At 44.0% G+C, this 16618-nt stretch overlaps 1 protein-coding gene across 2 annotated transcripts in view; it reads left to right on the top strand.

Moving 5' to 3' along the window:
- The window catches only part of LOC147028861 (insulin-like growth factor-binding protein 5), an 85152-nt gene that overhangs the window by 33085 nt on the left and 35449 nt on the right, over nucleotides 1-16618 (top strand). For both annotated transcript variants that reach the window (XM_085879627.1, XM_085879628.1), the window contains exon 2: nucleotides 12541-12713. In XM_085879627.1, coding sequence (XP_085735753.1) covers nucleotides 12541-12713 — 173 coding nt within the window. The remainder of the gene's footprint in view (nucleotides 1-12540; nucleotides 12714-16618) is intronic.

Genomic DNA, 16618 nt, shown 5'->3' with positions numbered 1-16618 from the left:
CACAATGATAGCTGACTTGGTGTTGGCTCAGAAACAGCCAGCCATGCATTTCAACAAAAGCCTTCTGTGACTGCGTATGTTTAACCCAATCTGTAAACCTCCCAATCTGGATTTCTCGAACTGGCAAGTCCTCCTTCCTGGACAAAGTATTGACTAACTTTCCGACCATTATTTGGTGTTTCTCTTCTGTCCCCATCGACACTTCGGATCACTTTCTTATCAATGTCTATATCAGTATGTATATATATATATATATATATATATATATATATATGTATATATATATATATATATATATATATATATATATATATATATATATATATATATATATACACATATACATATATATACACATATACATATATATATATATATATATATATATATATATATATATATATATATATATATATATATATATATATATATATATATACATATACACACACACACACACACACACACACACACACACACACACACACACACACACACACACACACACACACACACACACACACACACACACACACACATAATTGAAGAAAACACCAACAAAGAGGTAATGGTTGCAAAAAACAAACTTAAAATAGAAATGACAGCAAGGAAAATAAAAAAAATTACGAGGCTAACAGCAGGAGAAAACAAGGCCAGATGTTTGAAAAAACCCCAAAAAGATGAACTCAGGAAACAGAAGCAAAATGTGTTATCCACTCCTGAAAATGATGAACTGGAACAATTCTGGAAAGGAATTTATGAAGATCAAAAATAACACAATAAGGAGGCGGGGTGGATCCAAAACCTCGGAGAAGAACAAAAAACATCTCGAGGAAATGCTTCCAGTAATAATTGATGCAGAAAAGATGAGACAACAACTTGCATAGATGGCAAACTTCAAAAGCCCTGGCCCAGATGGGATCCCAAACTTCTGGCTAAAGCAATTTGATGCTCTCTGTGGTCACTATGCCTAATGGTTTGGGTGGTGGGCTTGCGATCCTAGGATCCTGAGTTCAAATCCCACTCAGCTGTTGAATTAAAATGAGGTGGGGTTGACTCCTTCCGAGGTCGGCATAATGAGTGCCAGCTTGCTGGTATCCTGTGTCAGAGTGGCGACTGTGCCCAATAGCCAGGATTGCACCCAATAGCCAAGGAGACTGCTTCGGCAGCACCAATGCTCTGCACAGAGTGTGGTCCCAATGGATTGATGGATGTTCATGACACTCGAGCATTGAATGAACTTGTCCAAGGGGATCAAGAAATGCATGAGTAGCTTACAGAAGGTAACACTCCTCATCCCAAAATCTTAAAAATCCAACTACCTTACAAATACCGGCCAATAACCTGTCTACCAACAACTTAAAAACTTTCAACAGGAATCATCACAAAAACATTGTCCCACCACCTAACACAACAAGGAGGCTGAGAGGCAGAACAGAAGTGATGCAAGAGAGGATGCGACAGAACAACAGACCATTTATGAGGAAACAAGGCCAAACTCAAAAACTGCAATACAAGAAGAACCAAATTGTCTACAGCCTGGATAGACGATAAAAAAAAAGCTTTTGATCGTGTCCCACATTCATGGATGATAAAATGCATACAAATGTACAAGATAAATCCCCAAATAATCAATCTGATTGAGAAAGCCATTAATCTATGGAATACCACACTAATCCTGCAGCACTCAGAAGTAAAGATCAATACCAGGAGAGAAGATACGAGATAGGATCTTCCAAGGAGACGGCCTTCCCCCCTCTTGTTTTGCCTGGCTCTGGATCAACGAAGTAACCTCATTAATGGGCAAGGACACAGATACACCTTAACAACCAATAAATGAATGTCCAAAGAAACAACAAAGGTGACATCTTTGCATGGATGCTTTAAAACTCTTTGCACCAAATGACGAATAATTGGTACAACAACTCAAATTAGTGAATTGGTACTCTGATGGCATACAAATGGGATTTGGCCTCAATAAGTGTGCCAAGTGTATATTTGTGCAAGTTAGGCCAACAAAAACAGAAAACAAAAATTGACGTAGATACAATACAGGATGTAGACAACGAAGCATCTTACAAATACCAAAGAGTAGAAGTGGGCCACCAAATATGTCATAAAAAATGTGCAAAACAATTACCAAAGAACACCTGCATAGAATGAGGCAGATTCTGAAAACATATACCTCTACCCAAGAAACAAAATCAAAGCCATAAACCAACTAGCAGTACTAGTGTTCCAATGCAGCTGCGGAATAGTAAACTGACCACAAGCAGAAATCAGAAAACTAGACATCAGAACAAGAAAACCTCACTCTCCACGAAACGTTCTACAAAAATCAATGTATCTCAATAATGTACCTGCCGAGGAAAGGAGGAGGTGGTGGCTTGATGGAATTCAATAAAATGTACAGAGCGACGACTGTAGGATTAGCAGAGTAGATGAAAAGTTCATCAGACCAACGAATACAATTTGTCCACAAGCATGAACACAACAAACCAGAAAAGGTATCTCTTACTCACCTTGCAAAAAACTTCCAAAAACAGGTGTGAATGGAAGATGTCATGTTCCAAACCTAAACAGCAAAAAATACAGCCCCAATGATTGCAAAAAGACAAAAGAAAAACAAAAGATGAAATACCAACAGATATATAGTGACAAATGAGAGAAAAACAAAAAGAGCAGGGGAATACAAAAAAAAAACAACAAAAAAAAAACAGTTGGACAGATTTATATAGACTACAAAGGATCACTGGAATGGCTAAGAAGAGGTCAGCTCAACTGGGACGAAGATGAAATCATGATAAATGCCCAAGACCAAGGACACTATATGAATGGTTTGAAAAAAAAATGGCAGGACTGAGCCAATCGGACAAGTGCAGATTTTACAAGGAAGAAACAGAAAGCACAAGCCACCTCCAATCGGAATGTAAAAACAATTCATGTCAGAACAGCTGTACACACAAAGGCACACCAAGGTATGTAGAGTAATCCGCTGGCACATCTGCAGAAATTTCAATATCCAAAGCTCCACCAAACTCATGAAAATATGAACTAAAAGCAATCAATGAAAACAAGGACATGATGCTCACGTACAACCTGATGATCCCATCCAGTGTAAATATGGAAAGCAAAGCTCTGTGACCAGACATAGGACTCAGATACAAAAAGGAAAAGAAGGCATTATTAATTGAGGTTTCCGTACCCATTGATTTTGGTCAAAATAACACAGAAATCAAGAAAATGACAAAATATCAAGATCTCAAGAACGAAGTGAAAAAGATCCTGGAAGCTGATCAAGAAAGAGCACCGAAATTGTTCCAGTGATAATTGGAGCAACGGGAATGATGAAGAAGAACCTCACAAAGTTCCTACAAACCATCCCTGGGAACATGACCACACACAAACTACAGTTGGAGGCTGTCCGAGGCTCAGTGATGATCCTGAAAAGAGCCCTCAGAACAAAACTGAGAACAACACAACTTCACAACTTAGGCCATGAATCACGATCTTTCACCGAAACAAAGGTGGATACTTTGATTCCTGGGAGAAATCTGTTCCACCTTCTGAATCATGAGTATCTTTAAATAATGGAGCAAGTTTATGATTATGTATGTCTGCTCTTCACCCATTGGCTGGACAGTTGACCTGACGTGACCCACAATTGTAACCTGAAATACTTAACCAAACATACCCAGAGGACTCAAAAGACCCCGAAGACCCAATGGACCCAAAGACCTCAAAGACCCAAAATATCCAAAAGAGTGAAAAGACCCAGAAGAACTCAAGGACCCAAAATACCCCAAGGATCCTGAGGACCCAAAATACCTGCAAACCACCAAAAGACTCCGAGGACCCAAAATGCCCCAACGACCCAAAAAGACTAAAAAGACCCTGAACACCTAAAAGTCCAAAAAGTCCCAGAAAGATACAAAATACCCTGAGGACCCAAAAGTCTCTAAATACCCCAAGGAATCAAAACACCCAAAAGACCCAGAGGATCCAAACAACCCCGATACCTCAAAAGACCCAGAAGACCCAAATAACCTCGGGGCTTCAAAAGACGATGAGGACACAAAATACCGAGAGGACCCAAAATATTGTTGCGAATTCGCGCCCGCCGGCGTGCGAATGGCCACATAACTCGAATCACAGCATGTTGCCCACCAGACGGACAATTCTGTCGTGACCCTCTCGGACTAATGCCGGGAGCTAGTCACGGGTGGGCCTTTCAGCCTCACCATGATCGTGCCAATCGGCCCCCCGCGTGGGATAGGGTTGTTCACCAAATTCGACCTACCTAAGTACCCACGTGGAGGGTAGACCGGGCGATCGCACCTCGCCGCAGGTCGACTCCGGACACGGGCCACTTAAGCGACCCGTTCCGTACTATCGGGATAACCGAGCGGTGTTATCGTCGGCCTCGACGGTTCCGATTAATTATCGGGCATATTAAGCCCACTACCAACCCTTTACGTGAAGCAAGATGGAGATTCAATTGAAGAAAAGACGAAGCAAAACGGGAAAACAGTTCAACATAATTCACATTTATTCCGCGGCACATGGAGAGCACACATATACAATTACAACAATTATGCACCTAAAGCAATTGCAACAAAAGAAACACAACAATGCAGATCCACTACTGACTACGCGAGCACACGGCAACACTTACACAGTTTTACTTTACAGACGGCGCCAACAACACATTTACTCAAAAGCAAAAGAAAAGGGCCACCCTCAAAGACAAGGGGGCAGACGGGGCCTGTGGGCCACGAGACCGGGTGGATCCTACCCGTGTCTTGTGATGAGCCGCAAATGTGGTGGCGCGGCGGCGCCCCGACTCCGCGCTCCTTCGTGGGTTTCGTTGGCACTGCTTGGAGTGGGGTGGGAACGGGGCCCCCCTTTTCGCACTATCTCAGCGCGGGGGGGGGGAGGGGGAATTGTTGATGCTCTGGGGAAAGAGGATAGCTGGCTTGCTTGGCTCCCGCGACGAGCGATTCCACTGCGAGCTCGTCGCCGACCGCCGTCTTCCTTGCCTCGGACCCGAGCTATTCGGTCTCCTCCGCAATTCTCCTCAGCCGACTGCAGCAAACCACCTGTACACCCTCGCCTCCCGACTCACTCCGCGCTCCAACCCGACTCGACCGCACTCCAAGCTCCAGGCTTCCCCTCTCTGCAGCTCCCCGACAGACTCCGAACCCCGACAGACTGCGAGCTCCACTCGGCTCTCCGACCTCTCCAGACTGACTCTTCCGAAACTGACTTCGCTGCCACACTCTGCCGCTGCCACACTCTGCTCTCCAAAACTGACTTCCCAAAACTGACTGCCGCTGCCACACTCTGCCGCTGCCACACTCTGCTCTCCAAAACTGACCCTTTCGAGCCCGACTCGACCCTGCGCTCGGCACTTTATAGACCGGCAGGAGAACCCATATGCAAATTTCTGGATCAGAACGAGCTCGGGGGTGGAGCCACGCTCGCCCATTGGACGGAGAAAAAGGGGCGTGAGTCTCACCTGATCCTCAAATTTGCATATATCGATTCTACACCGACTCGCCTGGAGGCGGGGCCAAACCGCCCCGCGCTTGCTGATTGGACGGATCAGAAGTGGGCGTGTATCATTCCTGATCCGAATTCTCCTCGGAAAGGCCGCATTTTGCACTCGCAGTTTGGCGCGCGTCCCGTTCGAGGCCAGGACAGCCTGACGCTCGGTGTTCACAAGTGGTGCGGGAATGGCCGCAGAAGGAGAGGTGAAGGTGGTGGAGGGTTTATTGTGGTGGTTTATTGCCATGGCGACGTTTGGAATGGCGGTGATGCGATGTTTGCGGGAGCGAGTTGTGAAGGTAAAGGTCGTGGCTGGTGGCGTTGTTGTTGTTGTGAAGCGGCGTTGCGGTTGGTGGTTGTTGTGTGATGGCGGTTGAGACATGATTGGTTCAAAATAAAGATAGAACAGAAAAATGGCTATCTCAAAGGGTTGCAGCCCGAATGGATCACATTTATTCCCTCTAAACAACGGGTTTCGGGCTAACTACACATGTACTTACAGAGATATCTCACCTACGGGACCTGAATGGTGGTTTGCAAATTTCCTCAACCGCAACAATATAATAAATATCTAACTACCGAGAGGACCCAAAATACCGAAAGACCCAATGGGACTGTCTGGGAGCCAAGTAAATTCTGCATAATGTAAATGTGATGTCAGGTCGCCAACCCCCGAGACACACACAGACACACAGACAGACACAGACACATACACTTCAATACTGACCAAATGCTTGTAGTAACATCTCTGAAGTTACAGCTTAAATCAGGCAGAATGGTACCATCCCAGCCTTGTCTGGATGTTGACAAGCTCAGTGATAAGAGGGTAGCTGAGGAGTTTGCGAACAGGCTGAGTGGGGATTTGGGGAGTCTGGGTGTTTTGGAGAATTCTGAAGAGTTGTGGAATGCCTTCAAGACTACCATCCTTGATGGTGTCGGTGGATGATTTGGAGTCCACCGTCGGGTGAAGAGGAACTTTGTCTCCCAAGGGACACTGAATACCAATGACCAGAGTTACAGTGCCAGGCTTATCGGGTTCCCACCAGACTCCACGGAATTGCAGGCCGTCGCACAAAGATAATTTTGTGACATGGTGGATTGCTAACTGGCCGTGAACGCCAATAACTCAACCGCGTGACCGAGGGTCCTTCCATCGATGGGTTAACCGGGTTACCTAATTAATCACACAATTTAATTACCAAGGAACACGCCCTCAGTAGGCCGTGTCCGAACCTGATCACTTTACCGGATCGGATGCAGCCGAGCTACTCTGCCAAGCACGGACCGGCTAAAAGGAACGGATCATTGGGAATAAAGTCCCGGCTAAGGTAGGGTTCTAATTATGCTGGATCAATGAAAGAACAGACAAAATCGAGCTGGGAACATTTCTAACAATAATTTATTTACAAGCAGGCGAGGAAAGATATGTGGCACAGTGAACAGTTTTATTGTTGTGTGTAATGCAAGGATAGGAAGAAATGTGAGAGGTGCGGAAATCGACAAGCAACTTACAAAAGCAGACACAGAGTAGAGTTAACCCGATATAATTATTGTAAAATCTTAACTTAAACGGGGACGGGCGTCAGGACACACACACACACACACGCGCGCACGCGCACGCGCACGCGCACGCACGCCACACACCACACACCACACACCACACACACACACACACACACACACACACACACACACACACACACACACACACACACACACACACACACACACACACACACACACACACACACACACACACACACACACACACACACACACACACAAAGAGGAGATGAGGATAATGGTCTCTCAATACCTTGCACGATTGCCCGATCGTGCCACCAATATGGTTTGTGGGGATGCTCCGCTGGGCGATACCACCCTGATAGCTGGCGCGCTATCTCTTGCTTGTGGCACTTTTGCTTTGGGGCACTGCAGCTAGCGTTGGTCCAGAGAATGAGACACTACTGTCGGTCATGAAGGGAGGGACTTGGGTGGAGAAAGCGGAGTCGGGAGCCGAATGGGTGGAGAGGGCGAAGTCGAGAGCGAGTGGGCATAGTGGTAGACAGAACCAGGTGGATGGGTGGAGTCAGCGATGTGTGGGCGAAGATGGGCTGGTGAAGAAGGCAGAGTTAGCATATGGGCGGAGAGATCGATCCCAAGCCGGGCAGAGAACGGGACGAGTTGACAGCAGTGATGGGCAAGACACCAAAACCGGAACTATGGACAGCCTCGCCACGCGTTTTTTATAGACCTTGGGTGCAGGGTGGGGGCATTACCCCGAAGTTATGTCATCACCCGAATCGGCTGCTCTAATTGGGCCCGGACCACTGCGTGGCCTGGTCGTGATGGCCAAAAGCGGCTCCACTCCACTTCCAGAAAGATAACTCCAAGCTGCGGAATAGTCTCACTCGGAGTCCCATGATATGAATTGCCCCGCACAGAACTCCACGACATGAATTGCCTTGCACCGATCTCCTGGACCGTGCCCCGGTGACCGGCCGAGGGTTGTGTCGGCCCCGCCTGCCCACCCGGGCACCCCCGATTCACACTTATCAATGCCTGCTCCGCGTTGCGATCCGAACTGCACAGCACGCCTCTGCCTGATCGCGGCTTTACCGGGCGGAGAGGCGAGGAGATATCCGCCGTCTGTGGGGAACACTCGTGGCCACCAGCGTGGGCCGACAGTAATGTGTTAGCGTAAACCCATGCACAGACAAGAACAAGATGTGTGCCTTTCGTGCCCTGCTCTGTGCGATGATAAGGTATCACGGCTGCAAACGGGTTTGCCCTCTATCAAGCACGTTCCGTACAGTACGTGTGGCCACGTGTTCCATGGTGGGTGATGTGCCATATATATATATATATATATATATATATATATATATATATATATATATATATATATATATATATATATATATATATATATATATATATATTTCCAGCCTTTGTTGCTGCTCCATGCTCAGTACCCATGTCTCACTCCCATAAATCATCGTACTCCTCACACATGTAGCATACACCTTTCCCTTCAGGTTCAACGACACTCCCCTCTTTGTCAGCACGCCACTCAGTTTCCGAAACTTCTTCCATGCACATCTCACTCTAGCAACCGTCGAAGAGTCTGATCCACCTTCTCCATTCAGCATGTCTCCGAGATAGCAAAATGTTTTCACACCTTCCAGCTTCACACAATCTCCAAGATCCAACTCAACAATTCCTTCATCTGCAGCTCCCTCGATGCACACCTCACACTTGAATGTAGCTGCCACACTGGTTAATGGCCCTCTCACCCCACTACATTTTCGATGAACCCATTCAGCACACATTGCACACTGAATGGAGTTCAATCTGACACCCTTCCTGCACACAGCACACGGCCACTTCCCAGTCCTTTCCACCTCACCACACGCTTTACCACTTGCCATCACCTTCGTCTTTCCGATATTCACCTTCAAACCTTTTGCCTCCATACATTCCTTCCACTTGTTCATCTTCTCCTTCAGTCCATCCATACTCTCTGCAATCAACACCAGCTCATCTGCGTACAGCAGCTCCCACGGTAAACCCTCCTTTACCCTCCGAGCCAGCACCTCCATCACAACTACAAATAGAAGTGGACTTAGTACCGACCTCTGGTGCACTCCTACCCTCACCTCAAACTCACCACTGTTCCCATCCTTCGTCCTTACAGCTGTGCGTGCTCTCTCGTACATGGCCATCACTACTCTGATCAACCATTCCTCCACTCCTAACTTCCTCAATGCCCATGTCATAACTTCATGTGGAACCCTATCAAATGCTTTCTCCAGATCAACAAACCCCAAAAAAATAACTTCTTCCTCTTCTCCATGTACTTCTCTTGCAACTGCCTTACAATAAAAATTGCATCTGTCGTTCCTCTTCCTGGCGTAAATCCAAACTGCATTTCATCAATCTTTACCTTCTTCCTTATCCTCTTCTCCAACACCTTTTCCAATACCTTCATTCCATGCTCCAATAACTTTATTGCTCTATAGGAGCCACAGTCCAGAGGGTCACCTTTCTCCTTGTACAGAGGGACGAGGGTACTCAGTTCCCAATCCACTGGAATGCGGCCTTCTTTCACCACCAGATTACAGATCTCTGTCATTCTCTTGACACCCCAACTTCCCGCTGCCTTCAACATATCTCCCACAACTCCCGTCGGCCCTCCTGCTTTTCTACTCTTCATTGCTCTTATAGCTTCCTCAACTTCCTTCTCAGTTATCTTCTCTGCTGGTAATGGAGAACATTACCAATGAATGAAAGATCTTCTCTGCAGTAATGAAAGTAATGAAAGATGAAAGGTAATGAAAGATCTTCTCTGCAGAACAAGGCAAGATGCCAGACTGTATCAAAAGCTCAAGATATGTGTAGAAAGATGACCCTGATCTCATGCCTGACATTGAGGGCCTTCCTCCATTGTTGAAAGAGTGGAAGCAGCATTCCTAAGGTAGTGGCCTCATCTGAAACTGAATTCATGATCTGAGATGAGGTCATCAGCAAAAAGGTATGATTTTATGTCATCTGTGATGATGAATTCCGTAGAAGCAAGCTGACACTGTTTTCGGAATTACAGCTTTTTGGAGAAAACTGAGGCATTCATCCATTGGGACCATACTCTGTGCAGAGCATCAGTGCTGCCAAAGTAGTCTCCTGGGCTATTGGGTACAATCCTGGACAGATAACCACTCCAACACAGGATACACAAATGGCTCAATCATCCCAGCAACTTAGTACTCATTTTGCCAACCTCAGAAGGACGACAGGATGAGTCAACCCCACCTGGTATTAATTCAACAGCTGAGCGGGATTTGAACTCAGGACCCTAGTATACAAAGCCCACTACCCTAACTATTGAGCCAACACCAGGCATGGACAGTGGTATAAACCAGATATTTTCAGCTTCGAAACTCAAAATTTGTGTTCCACCAAATAACTTTTTCAGGAAGTAACTATGGTTTCCCATTCCAAGCTACCAACTGTCTTCCAAGTGTAATTTTTACACAGGAATTTTATGAGAGTTATACATCAGAGAGGTAGAACGAACAACAATCAGATAAATCTGAGTCCTTGGCGCAATCATCCTCGCTGTCAAAATAGTTATTTTTTTGCAGCAAGTTTCATTTGTTTTGAGATTTTAAACCCTGTCAAGTACATTGTGGAATTTGTCTGTACACTTGAATGCTATACAAGCCACATATTTGGAATGTCCTGCATCAGATAGTTCGTTCATCTGAATGAGATTTTGTTGTATGCTTCCTTCAATTTGTTTCTCAGCCATGAATCCACAGCAGGTTTGATGATAGCTTTACATTCTGCAGGATCAGATGCAGGACAATGCACATATTGAGAATGGCTTGCAACATTGAGCCAATTAGCCTTTTTCGAAGTTTGCTTTTAACAGTTTTCAGGGTATTGGCACCTCTCTCAGGTCACGCATTTGAGACAGAAAATGATGTAACTATCTCGCAATTAAATGCAAGATCAGGGAAAAAGTGCCAGATTGTGGTATTTCTCAGAAGGTGAGCAACTGTTCGATGGTAGTCATCACTGCTGTTCCAGAATTCACATCGTCGGGCATATTGATAATATAACTTGTCCTTACAGAGATGCTTTAACAGCCTTCTTTGTTCTCCAAAGGAAAGGTGGGGTTAAGCCAGATGTTCCAACTGCACTTTCTTGCAGACAAATATTTCAAGTAAACCATGTGAAGCCAGTACTTTCGACAAAATATAAATTCCCATATTTCACCCTATGTATGGTGAGAGTTTGGAAAGGGGGGGGGGCAGGGGTTAAAACCAGCTTTGGCATTGTCATTTCATTAAAACTTATGGGATCGTTCAGGCAAAATAGGAAGAATTTTTAAAATTTTTTTCAAACAAACCAGCATGCTCAAAGTGGTTATTATTGTTGTTTTATTTTTATTTTGGGGGGGGGGGGGGTCTATCGCCATGTGTCCTCACACACACTGGTGGGGATCCATGCCACAATCACAAAAGAACTTGACATTGCAGGGTTTATTTTTATCTGGTTATTTCAGCAGGGATTGTTTATTTCGGGTGTTCCTTCAACAAGCATTAATTTGTGCTTTACCAGCTGACACAATAAAAGTCACTCAAAGTATGCAAAAACAAATAAACACCGCCGCTCTGAATTTGACACCGCGCGGCCTTTCGGCTAGTTAGAGTAGATCGCTGGAATGGTCCATGCAGGCACGGCTGTTTTAAAAAAAAAAAAACAGACCAGAGAAGCTGGCTACAATTATTGCACCAAAAAAAACTTGGCTTGGCTGTGTCCAAAACTGCCATTCGAGCAGAATATTTTCAGCTCTGTTCGTTTCAACCCCTTAATTTAGTGGGTGAATCACATTTTGTTTTTCCAGCGCCCTCTACTGGCAACTCTGTCCCACAGGTCATCCAAGTTTGACATAAATGCAGGCTTGCATGATGATGTCGTTGAACAAGAGGTGGTCTTTTGATTGCAGGTGGTTGTGTGAGTGAGAGTTCTGGGTGGGGGTCAAGACCCACCAATATCATCAAGTTTTCCTTGAACATCTTAGCAGTATGAGGCTGCTAGAAAATAGATATAATTGGGTGGAAATAATGCAGAAAGCTTTTGACAGTGTTATGCTGGGAAGAAGAAAAACAAAGTAAATGTTTATGACGCATTATCCTCAAACATGCATTCAATGAATATCTCACAATGTAAACATCTCACAAATATCTGTCATTTATGCCAACATCCTCCATTGGGATAAGAAAACTTTAACAATAAACTTGATTATCTTTTCAAAAAGTTATCTGACTGAGGAAGTTAGGACATGACGGATGAAAGCTAATTATTAAAAAGCAACAATGCATGCAAAACAGGTACTTCTATATTCACTGCAGTTTATGCATTTCATATCCTAACTTACTTTTTCTCCACCCCCTTTCCCATGCTTCTTTAAAACCGCTCCACCAACAGGTGGAAGTAGGAGCACCTCAAAAGAAGTGTCTTCTGAAGAACCTCATGCAAACACAACAACAAGCTCACCATCTCTTCCTGTGAACAGCCACATAAAGGGCTATTCCCACCGGTTGAGAATCATCGCGATTTCCCCCTCCACATCCAACACCCTCTTGCCCAAGCACCAGCATGTAAGACTCAGCCTCAAGGAAAATGGTCTTTTGGGGAGGGTGGCGGTACTCTTAGAATAATTAACTGTACAACATAGTCTTGATTTCAGGTCCTTTGGGAGGTTAGGTTTCAAAACTATTCATGTGTTGGCAAGCACACTCAGCTTTTGCCATGCAGGTTTGCACGTCTTCATTATTGGTAGTGGAACTCAAATGTTCTGAAGGTTAGTGATTTTCTTTTGAAGCACTTCATCTATAGAGGGTCATAAGCAGGCACCGGGATGATGAACACCCGTTAACCTCATTTTAGCATTATGATGATATCCAACATAACGACAGGGTTACTTTTGTGCATATAAACAGAGCATTCTAAAAATGAAACAACTGTCCAGAACACAACAAAAACAAGTATGAAGTAACAAAAAATGTGTATGATATATTGTTACGGATTTGGAAGCCTTTTGCACACAGACAGTCAGCAGCCCCCGCAGTACAGTTATTTCGACAAGTATATGTTTATAGTTAGGGTCCCGTTCCTTATGTCTAATGGGAATTTCATGTGTGCGCTGCGGGTTTATTTTTTAGTCAGGGTTTTTGTTACAACAACAGCGGCACCGTCCCTCACTCAACCCGGTTGCCATTACGCACGTGGTCTTCGTTGAGGAGGTAGGCGAAGCTACAATCGCCTCAGATCGGGACTCCACCCAGAAGGGTGGGAGTTACCCCGCCTATCATGGGCCTGTCCAATGAGGGACGGCCAGCGAATCGCGCGATGCAACCGTCCAATCAGGAGGTGAGTGGCCGGGGAAAAAATCCCTCCCACCTCACGAGAGGAACGAAGAACGGTCGGGGCGATGATTCTGTCTGAGTCTGTCTCGCCTGGTGTCGTCTGATCCGCCTGGGAGCTTTTTCGGCCTTGATCATCTCTCGCCTCATCCGCCTTCCTGCTGGCTGGCGTCCGTCGCTCTATCCCTCGTCCCTGGTGCTGGGTGCTGCGCGGAGGCAGTGAGTTCGAGTCCCGCCGAGCCAGTTTGACCAGACCGCATGAGGTAGACACGTGCAAGTATAGACTCTTGCCCTCAGCTCACCTTCCCTCCCAAGCTGAAGGGCCAAATAAGGGCCACGGCCACCATTTCTTTTGGGTGTGTGCGTGTGTGTCTGTGGGCCCAGTCTGTAAGTAGCAATTGTTCAAGTGCCTTGTACATTACTTGCATTTCTTCTTGATAGTCAGTTTAACTCTGCTCGTTTTGTGCTCCCCTGCCCCATTATAAATAAACCCCGATTGTTCAATGTACCAGCTCGTTGTCCGTCACTTTCTTTCATTGGTTTAGCACGGTGTATATTGGGAATTAGGGAGGCCGTCATGACGTAATTGTTCATTTGGACCAACGGACCTTGGTAATCCCTGCTCGGGTTACACCCGGTTCGGGCTCAGTAAATGGCCCGTTCCGCCCGGGGTCCATCGAGGGTGTGACCTCCCCGGTAATTTGACGATGTGGGTACTTAGGTATATTGAAATTTGGCTATTAACCCTACCCCACACCGTCAGAGAATTGGCGAGCACGGTCCTTAAGTGACCTGTGACCTTCGGAGTTGTCCGAAGGTTCGACCTGCAATTCCGGGCGTTCGGCGGGAGACGGCTCTACTGCTCCACCTGGCGGCCGTTCCTCGCCACAGACACCCGGCCCACAAAAATATGACGATACACAGGGTGATACATAATTAAGTCCCTACATTAAATCTCGAAATGGAAGTACCACGTTGTTAATGTGTTGCTTTTCCCCTGAAAGGGTATTCATTGCCATTTTAATTTGAGAACATCAAATGTCAACATAACCTCCTGCATTCTCAGCACTTTTTCTTCACGAGGACAACATTTTCCACTGAATGCCAAAGAAGCTCCTCTTGCAAATTGGCAAAAACATTGCAGATATAACTTTCTGATTCAGCAAAATTAGAAGATTTGCTGAAATACACCTTTTCTTTAATCCATCCCCACACAAGAAAAAAAAACAATTCAGCAGGGTTAATTCAGGAGTCCAGGATGGCCAGCCACTCTATCGGTTCTCTTCACCCGATACACCTGAATGGAAAGTGGGTATCCAACCAATTACAAACTACAATCGAGAAGTGCGGAGGGGCACTATCTTACATAAAAAATCGTTTCATCTGTGTTGCCCTTTGCTGGATATTTGGACGAAGAAAGTTTTGAAGCATTTCCAAGTATCTCTGTCCATTCATTGTATCGCATAGGATGCAAGTTAAAGGTCCAACGAATTGGGTTGAAGTCATTCCGCCCAAAATAAGCAGTTTTGGCTAACTTTGGCTGCATTCAACTATTGTTTCTGGATTATTTCCTGACCAGGTATGGCAGTTATGCCTGTTGACAAAATCACCAACAACGAAATTTCAATGGGAATAAAGAAGCTTTCAAAAAGAAAAAGATGAATGCTCCACCTACCACAACAACAGGACATTTCATTGTTGAAAATAGACTTCATTATGAATGACCTTATGTTTATGTGTCAATATATATATATATATATATATATATATATATATATATATATATATATATATATACATACATATATATATATATATATATATATACATATATATATATATACATACATATATATATATATATATATATATATATACATATACATATATATATATATATACATATATATATACATATACATATATATACATATACATATATATATATATATACATATATATATACATATACATATATATATATATATACATATACATATATATATATATATATATACATATATATATATATACATATATATATATATATATATATACATATATATATATATACATACATATATATATATATATACATATACATATATATATACATATACATATACATATATATATATATATATATATATATATATATATATATATATATATATATATATATATATATATATATATATATATATATATATATATATATATATATATATATATATATATATATATATATATATATATATATATATATATATATATATATGTATAATACATATATAAATAATATACACACATTATATATATATATATATATATATATATATATATATATATATATATATATATATATATATATATATATATATATATATATATATATATATATAGTTACGGAAATGGCCCTTGCTATTAAATGGTATGCTGATGAAATAGTATGCTATTAAATATAGGATTAGCCCAGACCCCCCCATTAAATGCATGTTTAGCCAGGTTGTTCGGTAAATGGATGCTACATGTGTGTCAGAAGGTGGAGGATGCATGTTTATTGTTCGTACATTAGTGGTGTACCGAGAGCTTCTTCTTCTTCTTCCTTCCCCTCTCCGGATGAGGGCCCGCCCAGTCGGCTGAGAGGGAATGGCCTCGAAAAGGAAGTGAAACTGAGGGGAGGAGCGAGTGGGTTTTTGGAGGCGAACGAAGAAGGAAAGGCAGTGTGGATCTGCGACGAGAGCGCTGAGGTCGAGTCTGCCATCGGCAGTAGGAAAAACTGCATGAGGGTATTTGTGATCGGCTTTTCGTAAAGAGCGAGCCGAAGGAAAGGCAAGGAAGGGACTGAATGAGGTCTGTCTGCCATCGGCTGGGAGAGGATCTGCCTGAGGTCGAGTGTGCGATTGGCAGTGGGAGGAACTGAACCTGAGGGTTAGGCTGCAATCTGCTTCGAGAGGAACTGGCTGCTGTGTGAGTCGGGATCGACTTTATGAGGAGGACATCGACAGATTCATCTGGAGTCCAGTGACGGAGCCTCTGACTGTCCCAACTCACCTCACGGCTCGACGACGTCTTGGAATCCAATGGACCCAGCATGCGGAGCCCGGCACTTCGATTTGGCCTTATCTGGTGAACAGGCC

This window comes from Eptatretus burgeri, chromosome 4, assembly GCF_056783735.1.
Source record: "Eptatretus burgeri isolate ZD-2024b chromosome 4, Ebu_testis_v1, whole genome shotgun sequence".
Classification (NCBI taxonomy): domain Eukaryota; kingdom Metazoa; phylum Chordata; class Myxini; order Myxiniformes; family Myxinidae; genus Eptatretus; species Eptatretus burgeri.
This window is presented reverse-complemented; position numbering and strand designations above follow the sequence as displayed.